General features: G+C 39.4%; 1 protein-coding gene across 2 annotated transcripts in view; it reads right to left on the reverse strand.

Moving 5' to 3' along the window:
* Positions 1-18,583, reverse strand: part of rab27b (RAB27B, member RAS oncogene family) — a 46,905-nt gene that overhangs the window by 6,444 nt on the left and 21,878 nt on the right. Inside the window, exons 1-2 of one of the 2 annotated variants that reach the window (XM_074617660.1) lie at positions 17,935-18,081; positions 3,083-3,254 (exon numbers count right to left, since the gene is read on the reverse strand). In XM_074617660.1, coding sequence (XP_074473761.1) covers positions 3,083-3,235 — 153 coding nt within the window. In that variant the 5' untranslated portion in view covers positions 3,236-3,254; positions 17,935-18,081. Of the gene's footprint in view, positions 1-3,082; positions 3,255-17,934; positions 18,082-18,583 lie in introns of those variants that run through there. The other variant, XM_074617659.1, reaches the window with a different exon arrangement.

Consider the following 18,583-nt stretch of genomic DNA (forward strand, 5'->3'; position numbering starts at 1 on the left):
TGAATGCAGCCTTACTTGTGTAGGTCATATAGAGGCATCAGTGTTAAATTGAGACTGTTTCTTAACCACTTAAAAGTTCCGCATAATAACTTCAATGTACGTTGATGTAAGTTCTGCTGAATTACAAGATAACGGTAAGCGCTAAAACAGTAGCACAAGTAAAAAAGAGTCATGAAGTCAGTGAACTGACTCAGTCATGTGAGTTATACAACACTATCTTTTTAAAGTTTGTTAACATTATAGCCACAATAAGCTACTAGTAATGTAAAGCCGAGTAGAACAAATCAAGTGTGGACTGGTTCTCATATTCAGCTGACATGTTCACTATATTTAGCTCAGTTTCTTTGGCTTCATACTAGAACTGTCTGTTCTGGTTCAGGGGGTTCAAGTGATGAACAAACTGGTCCTCATTCAGCTTCAGGCTCCATAAAGGCCCTGAGGAGGAGCCCCTGACAGCACTGAGCTACAGCTGTGATCACACGTGTCTGCTTCTGTTTGACTCTTGACTCCTGAACACGGGGTGTGATCTTAACACACACACACACACACACACAAACACTCACACAGAGGAGGTGAGGAACAATAATCAATCCTATGAGTCATCCGGAGCGGTGGGATTAAAGCAACATTGTCAGTATTTCCGATGTGAGAAGGCACAATAGCACCAGGGTGACCGAACACCTGACCACACCGAGCCTCGCCCACTCTCTGATTCAGATACCTGCGTCTCACGTTGGACATCATGTACTTACCCTGATGAGATTCCTGCAACAGGAGTTAATGTTTTCAACGGGGTCTTAGTGGCAGTTTAAAGTGGTACTCCACCAAAAATCAATCTGTCGAGTGTGAAACCCTCTACAGACTCTGAAGGTGGCTGTAAAACGTTCACAGAGAACAGCAGCTGTGGACAGCTTGGATTTCTCTCATTTACAGTGGATCCCAATATTGACAAGTTGTTACACGGGAAAATGGCTTCCATTAAAGCCTCTTAAAAGGTGCTAAATGAGAGATTGGAAGCATTTCTATTGCCTCTCAACGGCTGTCAACATGGCGATGGCTGAGTCAGCAGCTCGCAGCTAATGGTGCTACCAGTGTGGGGGGGTACTGGAGGTCGGGTGCTAGCTTCCACAACGGCGCTGTCGGTCGGGATGGCGTTATCAACTGTAACCGCTGTATGAGAGCAGTGCAGAGCGGCGGCTGTGAGCTAGCCAGTGGGGCACGCTCACATGCACTAAAAGCACACGTGGCCGCCATGACAATGTCAACAAAGCACGGAGAAACTCAGATTACAACACATACAGAGGGAGAGAGACTTCATTCTCTGCTCAGGTAGACATTACCCCTCTATATTTTTACATAGCAAATAGTTGTATACTGCTACAGTATATTAATGCTCTGAATATCATATTGAGCACCTTTAAAGGAATAATTCGGCATTGCCTTCTTGCAGATATAATAATTATTGTTCTTAGTTCTATAAAATAAAATCTGAGAGAGATTAAGATGGCCTTTAAATTAATCAAATAATATTTTGCATATTTTATAATTTTATGGCTTATTGTTCTTGTGGAAGTGGATTACTTTGCACTGGGGACATGGCGAAATCGAGCACTGTTTAAATATTATCATTAAATATGGAGCTACAGCCAGCAGATGGTTAGCTTTTCTTAGATTAACTTTAACAGGGGGAAACAGCTTGCCTGGATCCGTCCAAAGTTAAAAATCCGCCAACCAGCATTTCTAAAGCTCACTAATTAACATGCCATATCTCGTTTAATTGATCCGTACACAAACAGAAATGTAAAACAGTGACAATTTCTGATTTTATCAGGAGTTCAACTAGTTTTTACGACTTATACTGACAGGCACTCTTGCCAATAAGTTATATTTCAGAGTTAATGCATGTCAGCTATTCAGAAAAACTGCAATTGTATCACATTAACTCCCTGTGTCAGTACATCCCGGCTACTATACCTTGACTAATTCTGTATGATGCTCCCACCAAGTAGTTTTAGTGCCTAAACTTAACCGAACCATAACAGCGGTCTACAGAAGTCTTGTAAGATCACTTCTTTCTAACTCCACTCCAGGAGATTCTTTTATTTCATTTTAAAACTTGTAGTCTTCAGCTCCAACAGACTTCAGACAACTCCCTTTAAGCATCATTTTAACCTCTAACCCAGTGGTTCCCTACAGCTCCCAAGGAGGCTGCCTTGGACCAGCTCCTAGTTATGCTGCTATAGGCCTAGTCTGCCAGGGGACTGAGCTCCTCTCTCCCTCTCCATCTGATTGCATTCATGTCCCAGTCATGCATGTTACTAATTTGATTTCTTCCACAGAGTCTTTCTCGTCAGAGTCTTGTTCTGCCCAAGGTTTCTACTTAAAGGGGAGTTTTTTTCTTGCCACTGTCGTACCTAGCGCATGTTCATGGGGGATCTCTCGTTGGATCTCTAAATTATAGAGTACGCTCGAGACCTGCCCTACATGAAAAGCATCTTGATCTTCATAAAAACAAATTGTATTTAATTAAATTGAATTGAATTGCCAAAATAAATCTGAAGGGTCTCAAAGTTATTGAGGGAGGATATATTTATTTTTATATAATCTGGTATACATTATGATTTCCTTTCTTTTTCCATGTATTAATACCACAGTAATCATGATGTTAGAAACTCACCAGTTAACCTAAACCATCATTCCACAGATAATGTACCCCGGACCATAAGTGGATCTGACCCAGATTTGATCTCCTTGTACAAGTTAATATAATGATTGTGACTCAGCTCAGCGGGCGCTGTGGGAGAAAAACAGCAGAAAATCCAGACTTGACCTGACCCACTGTTTGTTCTTTGATAAGTACAGCCCAAAGAAAATGCCTGGGCAAATGCCACGGTAACTATGGTAACCAAGCCTGCGTTACCAGTGTGTAAGGTGAGCGCGTGGAGGCTGGCGTAATCGGAAAACTGACGTCTAGTTGACATGAAGCTTCAGATGAATTAGAAATATCTCCAGAAACATACACATGCACACATTTCCCTGCTTTTGTTCCTAAAACGTATTAACGCAAGAGATGAGAACTCACCACTCTCTTTTCCCTGAAGTCGATGCCGACTGTGGTGATGAACTTGGGGTTGAACTTGTTGTCTGTGTATCGGTACAGGAAGGTGGTCTTCCCCACGCCGGAGTCCCCCAGGGCAAGGAGCTTTATAAGGTAGTCATAATCCCCATCAGTCATAGTGATGCCCGCAATAAACCTGAGGAAAACAGGCAGAGACATATGTTAACATACAGAGAAAGTCATAGCTCAAGTTAACATAGGCATTCTGGGTGTGTGAGAGATGAATAAAAATAGAAGAAAAGATTAAATAAGAACGAAACAAACACTCACATCAGAGTTTGAGAAGTTAAACAATCCGATGACCAGAAAACATACTCAGTGACAGGAAGGAGATGCTGTGTGTGTCTGTGTGTGTGTGTTGTTTACTCAGTGTTGAATTAAGGGAGTGTGGTCAGAGGGTCGTCCTGACCAGAAATAGGACTTACTGGGAAAATAGTAACCATGTGTGTGTGCGTGTGTCTGAGTATGGGAAAGTAGTAGAAAATGTGATGTATTTGTAAGAAAAAGTGCAGAATATAAACAAACTCATACATCAGGTTTATTCCTGTACATTATTCCTAACAAAAATCAATCTAGGAGATGTATATTAGGGCTGTCAATCAATCAAAATATTTATTATTATTATTATTATTATTAATAAATAATATTTAATTTTATATTTAATTAATCGCAAATTAATCGCTCATTTTTTTCATCTGTTCAAAATGTACCTGAAAGGGAGATTTTTCAACTATTTAATACTCTTGTCAACACGGGAGTGGGCAAATATGCTGCTTTATGCAAATGTGTGTATATATTTATTATTGAAAATCAATTAACAACACAAAACATTGACAAATATTGCCAGGAGTCCCTCACAGGTACTGCGTTTAACACAAAAAAATATGCTCCAATCATAACATGGCAAACTGAAGTCCGACAGGCAACAACAGCTGTCAGCGTGTCAGTGTGCTGACTTGACTATGACTTGCCACAAATGTGATTATCAAAAAAAAAAAGTTGAGACCAGCTCAACTCTGATTAGTAGTGTCAAGCCTGTCATGCAGTGACAAGTGTCTGGCGACAGTTTGTAGTTTGATGTCACCAGCTTCCATTGAAAATGAGTTGTAGCCTGTTGCTGTGTCACTCGTAGTGTGAACTCATGTAGCATTACCAGTAGCAAAGCCAAAAATGTCTTGGGGATGGTGTTTGAGGAAAGGTCACGGGGTCAATCAAATCTTTATCTGGGCAGCAGGACTGTGATCACGAAATTTAATGCAATTCAAACTATTCAATCGATTTCCTTCTTTAAAGCTGACTAATATGTTCTGATGATGTCGCTAGAGGAAAGGTCACCAAAGTCACTGGGATTCATCTTCGGGGGATTATGAATATCAACCGAAAATTTGAGGGACATCTGACTTATAGTTGTTGAGAAAGCATCAATGCCAAACGTTATCACAACTATTTGACAAAGATGCTGAACTGGAACATAAGATTAACTTTCAGCGACACCAGAGACGTTTCATAATAAACTGAGCACCCCTGAGAATCAGTCAGTGGAGATGGTATCGATAGAGAAAAGGAATGCAGTTTTCATGTGAAAGTCTCGAACCAAGTGTTCATGTGCCTGGTGAGTTGTAGTCTGGTGTCTGTTTGCCTCCTGGCTAAATGTGGTATATTTAGAGAGAGTATCACAAGACTCTAATTCACTCAGCTGAGAGGAAGCACATATAAACCCTGTGCTTTATTACAGTGAGGACAGTGATTAACCAGGAGCTCTGATCTCCTCACAATAACCTCACTGTACCTCAGACAGTGCGGTGACAATCAGAGTGACACTATTCACCAACCAGACTCAAGCAAAGACACAGTATAATTCACCAGCACTAACTCCCTATCATATCTTAACACAATTAAGTTTGTATAAATAGCAGCTATTTACAGTCATCTAGAAATAGAAAGAGCAGCAGTGAGTGCTAGTGCAGCTGGTGCACACAGATGTTACATTACATTAGTTCTACATTCATTTTTTTCAGGCACATTGACTGATTTTTTTTTGCTATGTACCGCCAATCCATATACATAGCTGAAGTGAAACCGGGAAACACCATTTCCCATAAGCCCTAGCATCACAGGTTAAACCTCAGCAGCTTGTGTTTGTTTTAAGAAATGGTCAAGAGTGATGTTATGTATGTGAAAAAAAAAACACTGATCTTTTAATAAGGTCTGGAAAACAGTCCTTATAACTCAGGTTTCATTTATTTGTGGGGACACTTTGGTCCCACATGACAGTAAACTGATTTTTTCCTTCTTCCCTTGCTCTCACACGTTTAGCATCCATCAGTCCTGGCACTGATGAAGGCCTCTGAGGGTGCGAGGTTGGGGGGTGAGACGAGGAGGAAGGGTCGATCTCATCGATCTGTCGTCACTGGTGGTGAACCAGGAATGTTTTTAGTGTGATCAGTTGGTCAGTCATGATTCCCCGAGGGTGAAACAGTTAACAGCAGCTCGGTCAGCTGACAGCAGAGAACAGCACGACTTACAGTCACCTCGACAACGAACACCAAAACAGAACAAAATAGAAAAGAATAGAACTGAAGAAAGGAGGGATTTATTTCAAAATGTGTTTGTTCATTTTCTTAGTAGTGGTTGAGGTTAATACCTGGTATTAAAGTGAACCATTTAATACCAGGTAAAAATGTATTTAACCAACCGTCCACATTACATCCGGCTACCAATTCCTCCGTCTTCCAATGCACTAAGTGAGTTATCATACTCATCACACTGCCGTTTGCCACTGAGGTGTTGCGAACTTCGAGGTAAAGGCAGCTCAATTTTGTAAGTGAGTAAGAGAGTAATATTCACCCCCTTTCCCAGTAACCTAGCATGACATGATTGGTATCAACAGTTCCATCGCAATCTCAAGATTCATATGATACCACTGTATTTTCACCATCTTCAAGCTGAAACCTGCAACAGCCTTCAGCTTACAGTAATATTAATGCCAGTCAGATGATCCACCGTCATTTGCAGAGGGTTAAAAGTAGGCCAAGTAAACAAGAACTGAGAAGGAGAATAATAATTTGAAGATCATGGTGATCAATGAGACAGGCAGAGTCTAATTAAAATATACTGTTGATTTCTTTGGTACACCTAGCTAAAACTAATGCAGTCTAATATAACAGCCCAGCAATGAACCCTATTATTACTAAGTGTGTTAAAGTCGTTGATTCAACTTTGGTCATTTGGCTGCTTCTTGCTGCTGAATTGTATTGTACTGTATTGCCTTAGACTGAGAAGTGTTTGTAATAGTGAGCTTAGCCTCATTAGTATAAATGGTCAGGATGTATTGCAGAGCTTTTCAATTAGACTACATTATCTTCAGTTACGTGTACCCAATAAAGGGACAACTGAGTGTATCTAATAACATAAATGTATACCAACTAATAGAGCAATTGGTTCACAGCTTTGCAACAATCAGGTTGTGGAGGAACGTTTTTCCCTGGTGTCTGCTTAACCCTCTATCGCAATAACAAGCAAAAACAAAAGCGTAAAACACACAGAGACATTAAAAATGTATGAGCCATCACACACAATCAGAGAGAGGGGAAACAAACAGAAAATAAGAGAAGCAAATAGAAAGAGGGTTTTTGTATGAGGACAAAACATCAGCATCACTATCAGAACGTCTATCAGCAAGTTGGGTTTTGCTCTTCCTCCTCTGTTATCCTTCACATCTGTGAGGTAAAAACTGATGTCACTGCTTTCAGTCAGACTGAAAAACAGTCAGCAGCTTCATAAACTAATAGAGTTGTGAGTTATATCATCACGATACTGAACCAAGTATTGCGATTTGATATTTTTTTAACACTAGCCCATGGGAAAAAGTTTAATCATACACTTCTAGGGACTTTTACTCTGAGAAATCTCTAAATGAATACAGTATGGCTGTTACGAATGGATGTTCAGTTGGTTGCAATCTACAATGTAACAGTCTTTTGTAACAGTCTTTCGTAAACAGTCTATTGTGACAGCCATTCGTAACGGCCATTTATAACTATTGGTAAGAGTTATTGGTAAGAGTCTTTTGTAAAAATCATTCGCTAGTCTTTTGTAACAGTCGTTCGTAACAGTCATTCATTAATCTTTTGTAACTGACTTTTGTAACAGCCATTCGTGACAGCCCATTCGTAACAGTCGTTCGTAACAGTCATTCGTTAGTCTTTTGTAACAGTCATTCTTTACAGTCTTTTGTAACAGTCATTCGTAACAGTCTTCGTAAGAGTCATTGGTAAGAGTCATTGGCAACAGTCTTTTGTAACAATCATTCATAACAGTCTTTCGTAACAGTTATTCATTACAGTCTTTTGTAACAGTCTTTTGTAACAGTCTTTTATAACAGTCATTCGTAAGAGTCATTTGTAAGTCTTTTGTAACAGTCATTCGTAACTTCAGGGATTATTAGGTAGGCAACATGGCCTGATAATGAAAACACATCCATCTTGTGTTGTGGTGTTGCTTTTACAATCAGCAGGTTAAATCTTACACTGAACTGCTGCATAAATCAGTTCCGACACTAGAGTAGTCTACACCCCCACGGAGAAGCAAGAATCCACCTGACAGACTCTCAGTGTAATTTACAGTGCTGTGCTGCTCTAAACACTTAGATTTATTACACACTGTGCATTCTATCTGAAAAACGGGGCAAGAAGAAGAAAAAAGTGCAGATTGTGTGGAGTCCTACGGCACGTCTGCAGCAATGATGTACAAATATGACTCCATTTATGATTCCATTATGAGATGGAAATTCAAACATTATGACCTTAGCAAGCTGGCTTCACCGAATAACTGCTTAGATAACGTAAAAGACTGGATGTACCTTCACTTTTGTAATTTAATTTTGACAAGACGAGGTCCTGATCATTTGTTCTGAACACCTTTTATACCAAAGACAGCCAGTCCTTGGACACCTCACTCCTAACAAAGTCATCCATTATATATCTCTTTATTATATTTGACTGAGGCTTGAGCCTCACCTGTAGCAACCTGTAAAGAAATTATTAAAGCCATGTTTTTATCAATTGAGGAATATCCTCAGATTTAGACTTCTATCATCCAGTAAACAGGGAGAGTTATGGATGCTTTCGTATAATTGCACCTTGATTATTGCAATGCCTTATTTACTTGTCTTAAAGGGGCACTTCCTTTCACAAATGACGATCCGTTTACTCAATTACTTAATAGCACTGAGCAGAACAAAGCCTTTTTCGCATACCACACCACCAAATCTTGGCTTCATTGCAACAGATTGGTGCCGGAATGAGTCCTGAAACCTGGAAATGAATTAGCATTCACTTCCTGTTCCCTCGTCTTGAAGTCAATGGGTTTTATGAATGGGTTTTAATTAGATGTCTGAAATAAGGTATGTGGTTAACGCAAATTTAAGAGATTTTAACATGTTGTTCTACGATATAAAAATACGTCAGAAAATATCCCACTCATGCATTTAAGTTTTTACGTGTCTTAAAAAGCCGGTTGCTAACAAGTGGCTAAATGAGACTACTAAAAGTCATCACACCAAACACCAGTCAGCTTAGTGGTGGTGACGTCAAGTAATACGACTGTGGTATAGTTCGTTTATAGCCTGACGTTAGCTTTTTATTTCTGGCGATTGCAATCACACTTCAAAAATCCTAAAAGTGGTGTTCATTTGTAGAGATTTTCTTGCTGAATAAAACTTGTAAGTGTCATAAACGTTAGTTTGCCACAGATCCACAATCCCATTGGCTTTTTCTTCCGGGTTGGCCTACAAAAATACGTCATCCCTGCACCACTCTATGGCTAACCAGGTATAATGTTCACCAACTTGGCTTAGTGTGCTAGAATGCTAACATTAATGCTGTTGTAATGCTGCTTATGTCCTGTCAGTCTTTTATTTTCCCAACTCTGAAAAGCACCAGGTGCTTCTTGCATAGAAAGTGCTTAACAAATTAACTATCATTATAATTATCATGAATTAACAGTAATATGTCTCTAAATAATTTGGGCTGGGAAAACGAAGAGGAACAGAGGAAGAAAGATGATTATTCACTGCACTTTCATGAAATTGTTTTTTTAATCTATTATACTAGGGAGAGAAAAACAGAAACAACAGCCTGTTCTTACCCCGATACCCTCTGTTCCTCATTATCTACAAATTACTGCTGATGAGAACTGAGGGTGTATCTTTGGGGTTCATTAGATCTTTATACATAATGCAACCTTGATCCTTTAATTAAATCAATAAATAATTCATATCACTCTAATATGTTTTTTATCCAAATCAAAGTTAGATTTTGCACATTAAAATGTATTCTCATAAGACCAGATGGCTTTGGGCAAAAGATGGCTCTGTTTGAGAGTTTATAGCTGCACAACAACATTTTAGTTTTTACAGTACACCAACAAAACATCAGATAAAGGTTTCAACATAATCAGTAAAGTGTGTTTTTAAATGTAACAGCACTAGATGGCACAGAGAAACGTCCCAGGAGAAGGTACAGTTGGATCTTTTTAAAATATTTTCATTGTACTACTGGAAGCAGCAGGGAAGTGATGGCAGCTTGCCCTTTTCTGTTTTAATTATTGATCAACACAGACAGGACTAATCTGTTTCTTCTCACTGAAAATGCTCACTGTGGTTTTAGTACCCTAAAGAGGAGTTAAATTGTTTTAATCGGGGTTTGAAATTTGTGGGAGCTCGGCTCTTTGACAGCCCTAACAGTAACAAGTACATGTATTGTTTCCTATAAATCCCTTGTGTGTGTTATGGCAATTTGAATCACACACTGGAATGGCGATCTATGCCACTAGCAATGAAGGATACTATATAAAAAGGGATATTATTGAATGTTCAATTCAATTTATTTTTGTATAGCGTCAAATCACAACAGAAGTTATTGGCGAAAAAATTGGGTTTGATATATAGAAAATCTGAGGGATTATAACTTCAGATACACAATGATGAAGACGCATTTCGGTCAGTACCAAAAAAGCATTACGGTTGATTGGTAAGTGCTGTTTAAAAACTTTTGTTTCCCAAGAATCTAATATATATTAAAGGTCAGCAGACATTTGTCAGAGACCTTTATGTCGGACCGTTGAGGCCTCTGAATCATCTTAAAACAGGTCAGACAACTGATTCGTTTTCTATCTGTTGGGCGGACTCTGCTGAGGGTCTTCGCTGTCGTTAACCAATCTATTCTCCAGAGTCAACGATCAATAACCGCTAACATGGATGAGGATTGATTGACCCTTGATTATCCAATTTGTCCAGACGGCTCACCCCTCAGATTGTCCGAAACCTTTTAGCATTTCAGGTCCACTTAGCAAACCAGCGAGGCACATTTGAGACAGCACAGCAGAAAAAAATCAATGAAGTGAACCTAAACAGCAGCTGGGTGGCCTGCTGTGTACAAAAACTACAATTACTTCTTGCTATCCATATAGCTGTCCTCTGCATGAGTAAACAGAAAAAGGTGTTATCCACTCTGCCTTCTGTCCAGTACACTGGTTTTAAAGTGGGACCACAGAGTCGGACTACATTCATGAGTTCAGTGGCTTCCGGACTCAAAACCAGATCAGATAAAATGCGACACACTGGACCCAGGTGTAAGATATCTATTTATATCAATCTGTGAGCCCCACCAGGGCTTCCTCGATCCCTCCTTAATCCCACAGCAGGAGGTGGGCTAACATCTGTACAGACAGCCCACACAGCTGGATCTGAAAGGTCGGCATGGATGTAGGAATACTGGGCGGCAGAAGTCTAGAGCAAGGCACTAACGTTGGGAGGATAATGGTTCATACTTGGAGTTGAAAAAGTGGTAGAACTCAGGTTTGTTGTTTTAGGAGAGAGGGATAACCATTTCTCAATGCACAAAACAATCAGCGTCACATGAGAAGATAGTAGCATTGGATGATTGGTCTTTTCATCCATCCAACACTAGTGTCCAAAGAAAAGTATCCCAAAACCACAACCCAGATTGACATTAAATGTCTCGTGGTTACTCTTGGTCTCCAGGGGATGAATCCTAAGGGTTCTGATGACCCCCTGACCTGGGTTTAGAAGTGTTTAAAGTTTTAGTGTATAAGGGTTTAGAACATTATGATAGGAGTATATGATGGCCATTCCTATGCTGTATTATGTCTCATAAGTTGCAGCAATTTTTGGGTTGATACCATTTGTTACACAGATTTGATGCTAAATTTAACAATTTTTTACCATTTGAGAATTGATACAAAATTATCAATAATCCCTCCAAAATACCACTATAAGACCATGCTGTGATTTGGTATCAAAAACTTTCAACATTTAGAGATTTATGCAAGAATTTCATTTTTCGCCAATTGGATGGCGAGCACTTCGGTTTGGAAACTGCTCCAGAAACCCCCTTATTGTCACTATAGCTATGCCATACATCCTCTGAATGCTCTAGGTCTCTAGTTTGTGGTTGTAAAGTTTCATGAGGATGTGATTATCCTAGAGGTCACAACAGGTCATTTTATACAGTGAGGTTAAGTTTTAAAAAATGGTCTCAATAAAATGAAATGAAATTTCACAGTAACTTTGAAAACTTGCTGGCAAAGCTAGAAGAAAAGTCAAGGGGTCACCAGTAAGATTCATCCTCTGTACAAAATAGAATATCTGTACAAAATTTCATGATGATCAATATAATAATCCATTTCAGTCTGGACCAATTTGGGGATACTGGTGTATCAGAACGTTAAAGAAGCCAATAAAATGGCCTACTAGTATTTTATTTCTTTATCTCCACTCGGAACAACTACACATAAGGACCAGTGAATGAACAGATTGTGTTTACAGTACTGCCGTTAAAACCTGTGACATTTCCATCTAAACCAATATGTTCTGCTGTTCTGTGGTTGCTTTAACACAGCAGTGATCCAGCTCACAACATAACCAGGTCATGAAAGCATTTCCATTTGTTCACACTCTGGTACTTCTCTGCCGCCGAGCAAGAAGGGATGTTTTTTTACCATTTAATGGTTTCTTTGCAATACAGAAGAATTATTCTGTAGTTCTCATACGTAGTGATAGTGCCGCCTCCTTAAACTCAAACTACACAACAGAAAATGCAAAGAAGACGTTGCAGTTCCCTTTGTTTGACGCGATTTCTGGGAAGTGCAGTGCAAAAGAACCCTGCAGCTAAGATGCCAAAAATGGAAACTGAAAACACAAAGGAGGCACTAACAAGTCGCACTTTAACAAGAGCGTCTTTCAAGGCAACCGCCATCTTCAACCTCTGAATGCAAAGCTCTTTCTGTCCCAATAGAAATAAACAAACCTTTTCAAGTTCAGGACCTAAATTTGACTAAATCCAACAACATGAAACCTGATCAAACACAGTCAGAGCAGAACACGGTTACTGTGGAATTCAAACTAATGTGGAGCGTTGGGCTGCAACCTGCAAGTCTCATGACTCCAATGTGTGTAGTTTAACCTATTTACATTTTACAGTCATCAACAAAGTGATGAAAAACACAACAACTATGTGCAGCAAATGTGGAACAGCTGTAATATGGAGGTTTTGGACAATGGCTTATTTTTCAGCAAGCCTCAGGAGTGCGTTACGGCTGTTATACCATGAACACTTACCGCATAATAAAAGAGAGGCTGTGTTTAAATTCTGCAACACATCACGCTTTGTCAAGCCCCTTGGCGTCACTTTATTTTTGGCATCAAAACCACTATAGTTACCCTCGGTGTCCCTTTAGGATTAGGCAACAAAACAACTATAGTTAGGTTTAGGAAAGAATTACATGGTTGGGCAAAAAACTACGACGTTTGTGAAGTGAAAATGAAACTGAACATCGTGAACACGGGACACGAATGAACAGCTGATAGTAGAGAAGTGAACATGAGGAGAGATTATGACTGATTTTTTCGCCCCATAGTCACCAATGTAAATATTGGACCCATTTTTCACAAGCCACATATCTTCCCAACATTCTGACACTAAAATGGCATTTTTCAGACAGACAAATCAGGAGAAAATTAACTTTGTTAAAGACCTTTCTCCGTCTCAGCAACACACTCTCATGAGATCTGGCAACTAACGGTAGCCAACGCCTTAGCTAACTAATTTTCCTAATGATAAATATGGCTGTTAACTGTATAAATATCTAATGTTTGCAAAAGAAAAAAATAAATTATGCAAATATAACCCAATCTGCTTTCATCCATCCACACAATGTTCATACTTCCAAACGAGGTGGGGGGATGAGGGGAGAGGTGAACACGCCATGACCACTTCCACTTAAGAGACAGAAAGTGCATACCATACGGAGCTAGAAATGCGTTCACAAACTAATGGGTGACATCACGGTGACTACGTCCACTTATAAATACAGTCTGATGTACTCATTCTCTAAGTTGCTCAAATCCTGATTTAAAACGTTTGCACCACTTGAAATGACCTACTGGAAAATTCAAAGAGGGAATAATAACATAAATAAAATCACATAAATTCAGATTTTCAAAATAAAATATTTCAGCTGGATTTCAATTTCAACGTTAAATATCCATTAGAGATTACATTTCACAACACGGTATGCAGTTGCTACTATGAGATTCTAATTATTACGGCTGGTATTTGTTTCCATAAAATAAAATCAGTGACAGTTCTACTATAGATGTGAAGCTGTAGTGCTCTGTGGCCACTGGCTTCATTTTACTATACTTACTACCCACAGGAAATGGTTTTCACACCAAACCGTCCACAACATCAGTGAAAATCCATTTTCAGGCGAACGGAACCACAAACCGACATGGTCACGTTGTGAATATTGAAAATGTAGACAATTATAACTTGTTCATTTTCTTATTTAAGAAGAAAACACTGCAGATTTAACTTGTTGATTATATCAGATATCAGTGCAGACTAAAATCTTTATTATTCTTTTGTTTTTTGTGTATTTTATGGATTTATTGAGGTTTCCTGTTACTGTAATTGTGCTTATGTTCATGTAATCTGCTGCTTGTTTGTTTCTATATTTTATTATGTTCATGGTGATATGGCCCTGTCAGAGCTCGGTTAAGATTTTGGTAGGTGAAAGTAATGAAAAAACTCCACTATACAATGTCTTTATCATGCACAAACACACACACACACACACACACGCCTCTGTCCTCCACAATGAATAGACAGAAGGGAGTTTTACACTTCCAATATGTCACATGCCTGACTCGTTAAACCCAAAGAGGACAGAGGAGTGCGATGACTGTAATAAATGACTTCTCACAAATAATAGGAATTATTTCAGCTATAAATTGTGTTGTTTGACACAAAAACTAAAGCTGACACTTCAGTTACTGCTATGTTTTGACGGATAACAGTTTAACAGGTTTAACAGTTTCTTGGCCGAGACTAAAAATGTGGGTCTTTTGGCGCATTGGTGCTGGAAAGTTAGCTTAAGTTATTTGCCTTTATAAAACTGAATTATTGAGAAAGTAAGCCTAGCTAGACAAAATAAAGCTGGTCTTTTCTAAGTGGTCTTTTTCCAACTATTAGTATAATTGGTGTTTTAGGTAAGTAGTTAAGTCCTTTTACAACCTACTTACTGAGAGGATAACTAAACCCCAGTTGGCAACTCCAGGTCTGAAAAGTGAAGCCAATGCGGAAGTGCTTTAAACTTGCATTCTATCTAATAGAAGTCTATGAGAAAATGGCCCTTCTTCTCACTTGATTTATTAACTCAGTAAACATTATAATCATGAGTTTATGGTCTCGATTGCTAGTTTAAAGTCTTCGTCAGTACGGCATGATGTCCATTTAGTAAATTATGGTCCCATTTAGAGTCAAATAGACCATAAAGCAGGGTATGCTTTAGGGCGTGGCTACCTTGTGATTGACAGGCCGCTACCACGGTTGGTTGCAAATAACCAAGACGGCGACGGCCAAAATACCGAACTCCAGGCTTCAAAACGGCAGTCCACCAACCAATGGGTGTCGTCACGGTGACTATGTCCATTTTCTATACACAGTCTTTGCTAAACAGGTCCAGTGTGTAGGATTTGGCGGCATCTAGCAGAGATGTTGCAACCAACTGAAACTTCTCCCTTGTGCCAAGCGTTTAGGACAACTACGGTGGCAGAGTGAAAATGTGAAAACGCAAATATCCCTATCTAGAGCCAGTGTTTAGTTTGTCCATTCTGGGCTACTGTAGATCCATGGCAGCCGGCTCTGTAAAGAGCACCCGCTCCGTATGTGGATATAAGCGGTGACAAACTATGGTCTTTAATGCCTTAACAGCAACAACAAATGTTTTTCTTTTAGTGCCTCAAATTTAGCCCGAGAGCAAGATATCAACATTAACATGTTCCAGTGTTTTATTACTACATGGTGTTTCACATACAGTACTAGAAACAAACACATTTTATTTCCAAATGGCTTCTGTATTTTCACCATTATGCATGATTGCATGCCTGAGTCAAACATTTACCTCAGAATCTCCTCTGCTATAAATCATGAAAGAGGAAATGCCTCTGATACGGGAGCAGGAGGAAGAGAAATTTCCAGCACACAGAAATTTCACATAAACACTTTCAGTCTCATCCAGTGAACCCTGCAGCTAATTACTGTTTTCTAACATCTAACAGGCTTTAAATTACACTATTTCACCTCTGCAGTCAAACCAGTTTGAAGATAATACTGTTTAAACAAAACTCGTGGGCTTTGTTTTTCTTCTACGCAGCACAAAAGGCTCCTATCACAGAGTGTTAGACTTCCAGCCCAGTTCACAAGTCACATTCAAAAAGTTTTCAGTGAAATGAGAGTGTGTCCTGGATGATAATTAAATACATCAAAGAAACCTGACCTGACAGGAGTACAAATCCAGCTGGGAATGTTCAATGCATTGGTTTAAACAGCAAAGTAATGCGTGGTGAAATGAGCTTTTAGAAAGTTAAAGACATCACATTAGTTCCCTAAAGGATATAGCGAATGTTATTCTTTATTTTTCTTATTGTGAACAAATCCAATGAATAGACTAACACCAACAACGTCTTAGTCTGTCTCTTAATACTCTCTGATAAGCATGCTTGTTGCTCTCAGCCCATTGGATCCTACTGAAAATGTAAATCCTTCAAAAATGGCTCACAAATATTTGATTTCATTTTTTAAAAAGGGCTAAGCCAATCCTTTAAACAGCTGGGCATTGTAGTTTTCATTAAACGTTACTCAAACAGGAGTTAATAGTTAATTTGATGGGGACTATTTTCAGTGGCGTATTAATACACATTTGGTGCTCTAGTGAGTATTTATGGCAGCAGGACGGCGTATTAATTAACAGAAACTGGCTGTGTTCATGGTAATGAAGGAATATTACCATTATTATTGCAACAGTGTGCCTAAACAATGGAGGTCTATGGGCTTCTGTCAGGACAAGTTGTTGGTAGAATACATTTTTTGGTTGGTTTTGGAGTTTTCATGATATTCGTTGATGAAAGAAAAAATGTCTACTGCCAGCCTGACCCTTTAAGGTTACTGTCAAATCAAAATCCCTGCATTTCAATACCTTTTTGGTGTGAAATTGGGAAACAAAAGCCATTTTAAATGATGCTGTGACCGAACTTTAAAGATATGACAAATTTCTGGCTGCTGTGCCATCTATAAATAAGGGATAATCTACAGCAAGCTGGTCATTGTTGTGAAATAAATACATTCTCCTGTTTCTTATATGGCTACATAATTAAGAAATCAATAATTTGACACAAAAATGGCCCGCCAGAGTCCGACATCAGAACTGCGCCCATAGCAACGGTCTGTTATACATAGCAACGGTCTGCTAGAAAGAAATAACAGACTGTAGAATGTCGTGATTGACCAATCAAAATCGAGTATTCAACAAAGCCGTGTAAGTCTGTTTAAAGTTTATGCTTATCAAACATTTGCTGTCAGAGCCTCCCTTAAGGTCTCAAAGAAGCCAAAACTTTGAAAACATATTCTTCTCCTCTTTTCAGTGGAGGCTTCCTGAAAGTTTAAGTTTATGTGTTTATATGTGTCTTTCTTGATCTTTGCACGCATCATCTTGTCTGACTTACTTACTTTCTTTTGTCTGTGTCTCTTTCACTGTAGATCTACAGTTTCAAAAGAAGTGCTAAAAATATTAAAAGTATTTAAAAAATACTTAAAAATCTGCTTAACTTTTTTTGACACTTTAACACTTATTTCAACAATATTATAAAATGTGCTTTGCAACAAGAGGACCCAGTATGTAAAGGCCAGAGGCTAAAGCTCTTATATTTCTTGCTATTAATCATTAGGCTAATGACTGAAATCAGATGTCACAAAACAAAGAAGTCAAACCGGTTTTCTGATATCAACAAGTTAATTAAATGAAGTCATCCCAAACAAGTTTTAGTAAAAAAAAAGAAGCTGTGAGCCATCTGCTTTCCTTCAGAACATCACCTCTACCACGAGACTGAGCATGAGAGAAAATTCACGACCGGCTTACGTCTCCGCCGGTCGGCCACTCAGAGCCCAGACAAGCAGCCTGCATGATGCAGCCGAGCACAACAACACAGCAACAGTTATCAACTTGTACAAAAGGGTGTGATCGCATTCCACAGCTACAGATGCACCAACTGTATTTCCTTGTTATAATCGCTTTTTTGTTTTTGACTCTACAGTACATGTGCACACAAACCCTCCCTGTCTCTCCCAGATCGCCCTGCAGCCTTGTCACGAGCCCACAAAAGTCAGCAAACACCTCCGTAATGTAGTCGACAAACTGGCCAAACAGACGTCCTGCTGAGCGTCTGAGCTCCTTACCTCTCAGTGGCTCCTCAGCTGATTCAACAGTGCGAGATCCAGAGGGAGATACGAGCCGTCCAGAGCAGCTGACCAGCAGCCCTGCATCTACACCCGCCGACCGAACGACCGACTGACTGACTGACTGACTGACTGACTGACTGACTGAGTGGGAAGCTGGATCACTGGATGACTGGATGACTACCATTCAGCTGGAGGCAGAAGAGCAGAGAGGAGCCACTCCCCTCAGCAACCAGCTGACTGGCTGCCTGCCTGGCTGGAGGGATAGATGGATGACTAGTTTAATGGCTCTGCCTTGCTGACTGCCTTGGTGGTTAACCCGACTGAACTCCTGCCTGAATAACTGAATGAAAGACTGACCAAGCAACTGACGGACTGAATTTACTGAATAACTGACTAAACAAATTATTAAACCACTGACTAACTGATTGAGAGGCTACCTAACCAACAGACTGAAAAAACTGCCAGACTAACTGAACTTACAAACTGATAAACTGCCTAAGTGACTAACTGACCAACTAACCAACTAACTAAAAGACTCTTTCACCAAATAAATAACTGATTGACTCTCCAAATGACCGACTAATTGATTAATTGACCAACTAAGTAGCTGACTAACCAACTGACTGACCAAGTGACTAACTAACTA

This window comes from Sebastes fasciatus, chromosome 19 (genome assembly GCF_043250625.1).
Source record: "Sebastes fasciatus isolate fSebFas1 chromosome 19, fSebFas1.pri, whole genome shotgun sequence".
In the NCBI taxonomy this organism is placed as follows: Eukaryota; Metazoa; Chordata; class Actinopteri; order Perciformes; family Sebastidae; genus Sebastes; species Sebastes fasciatus.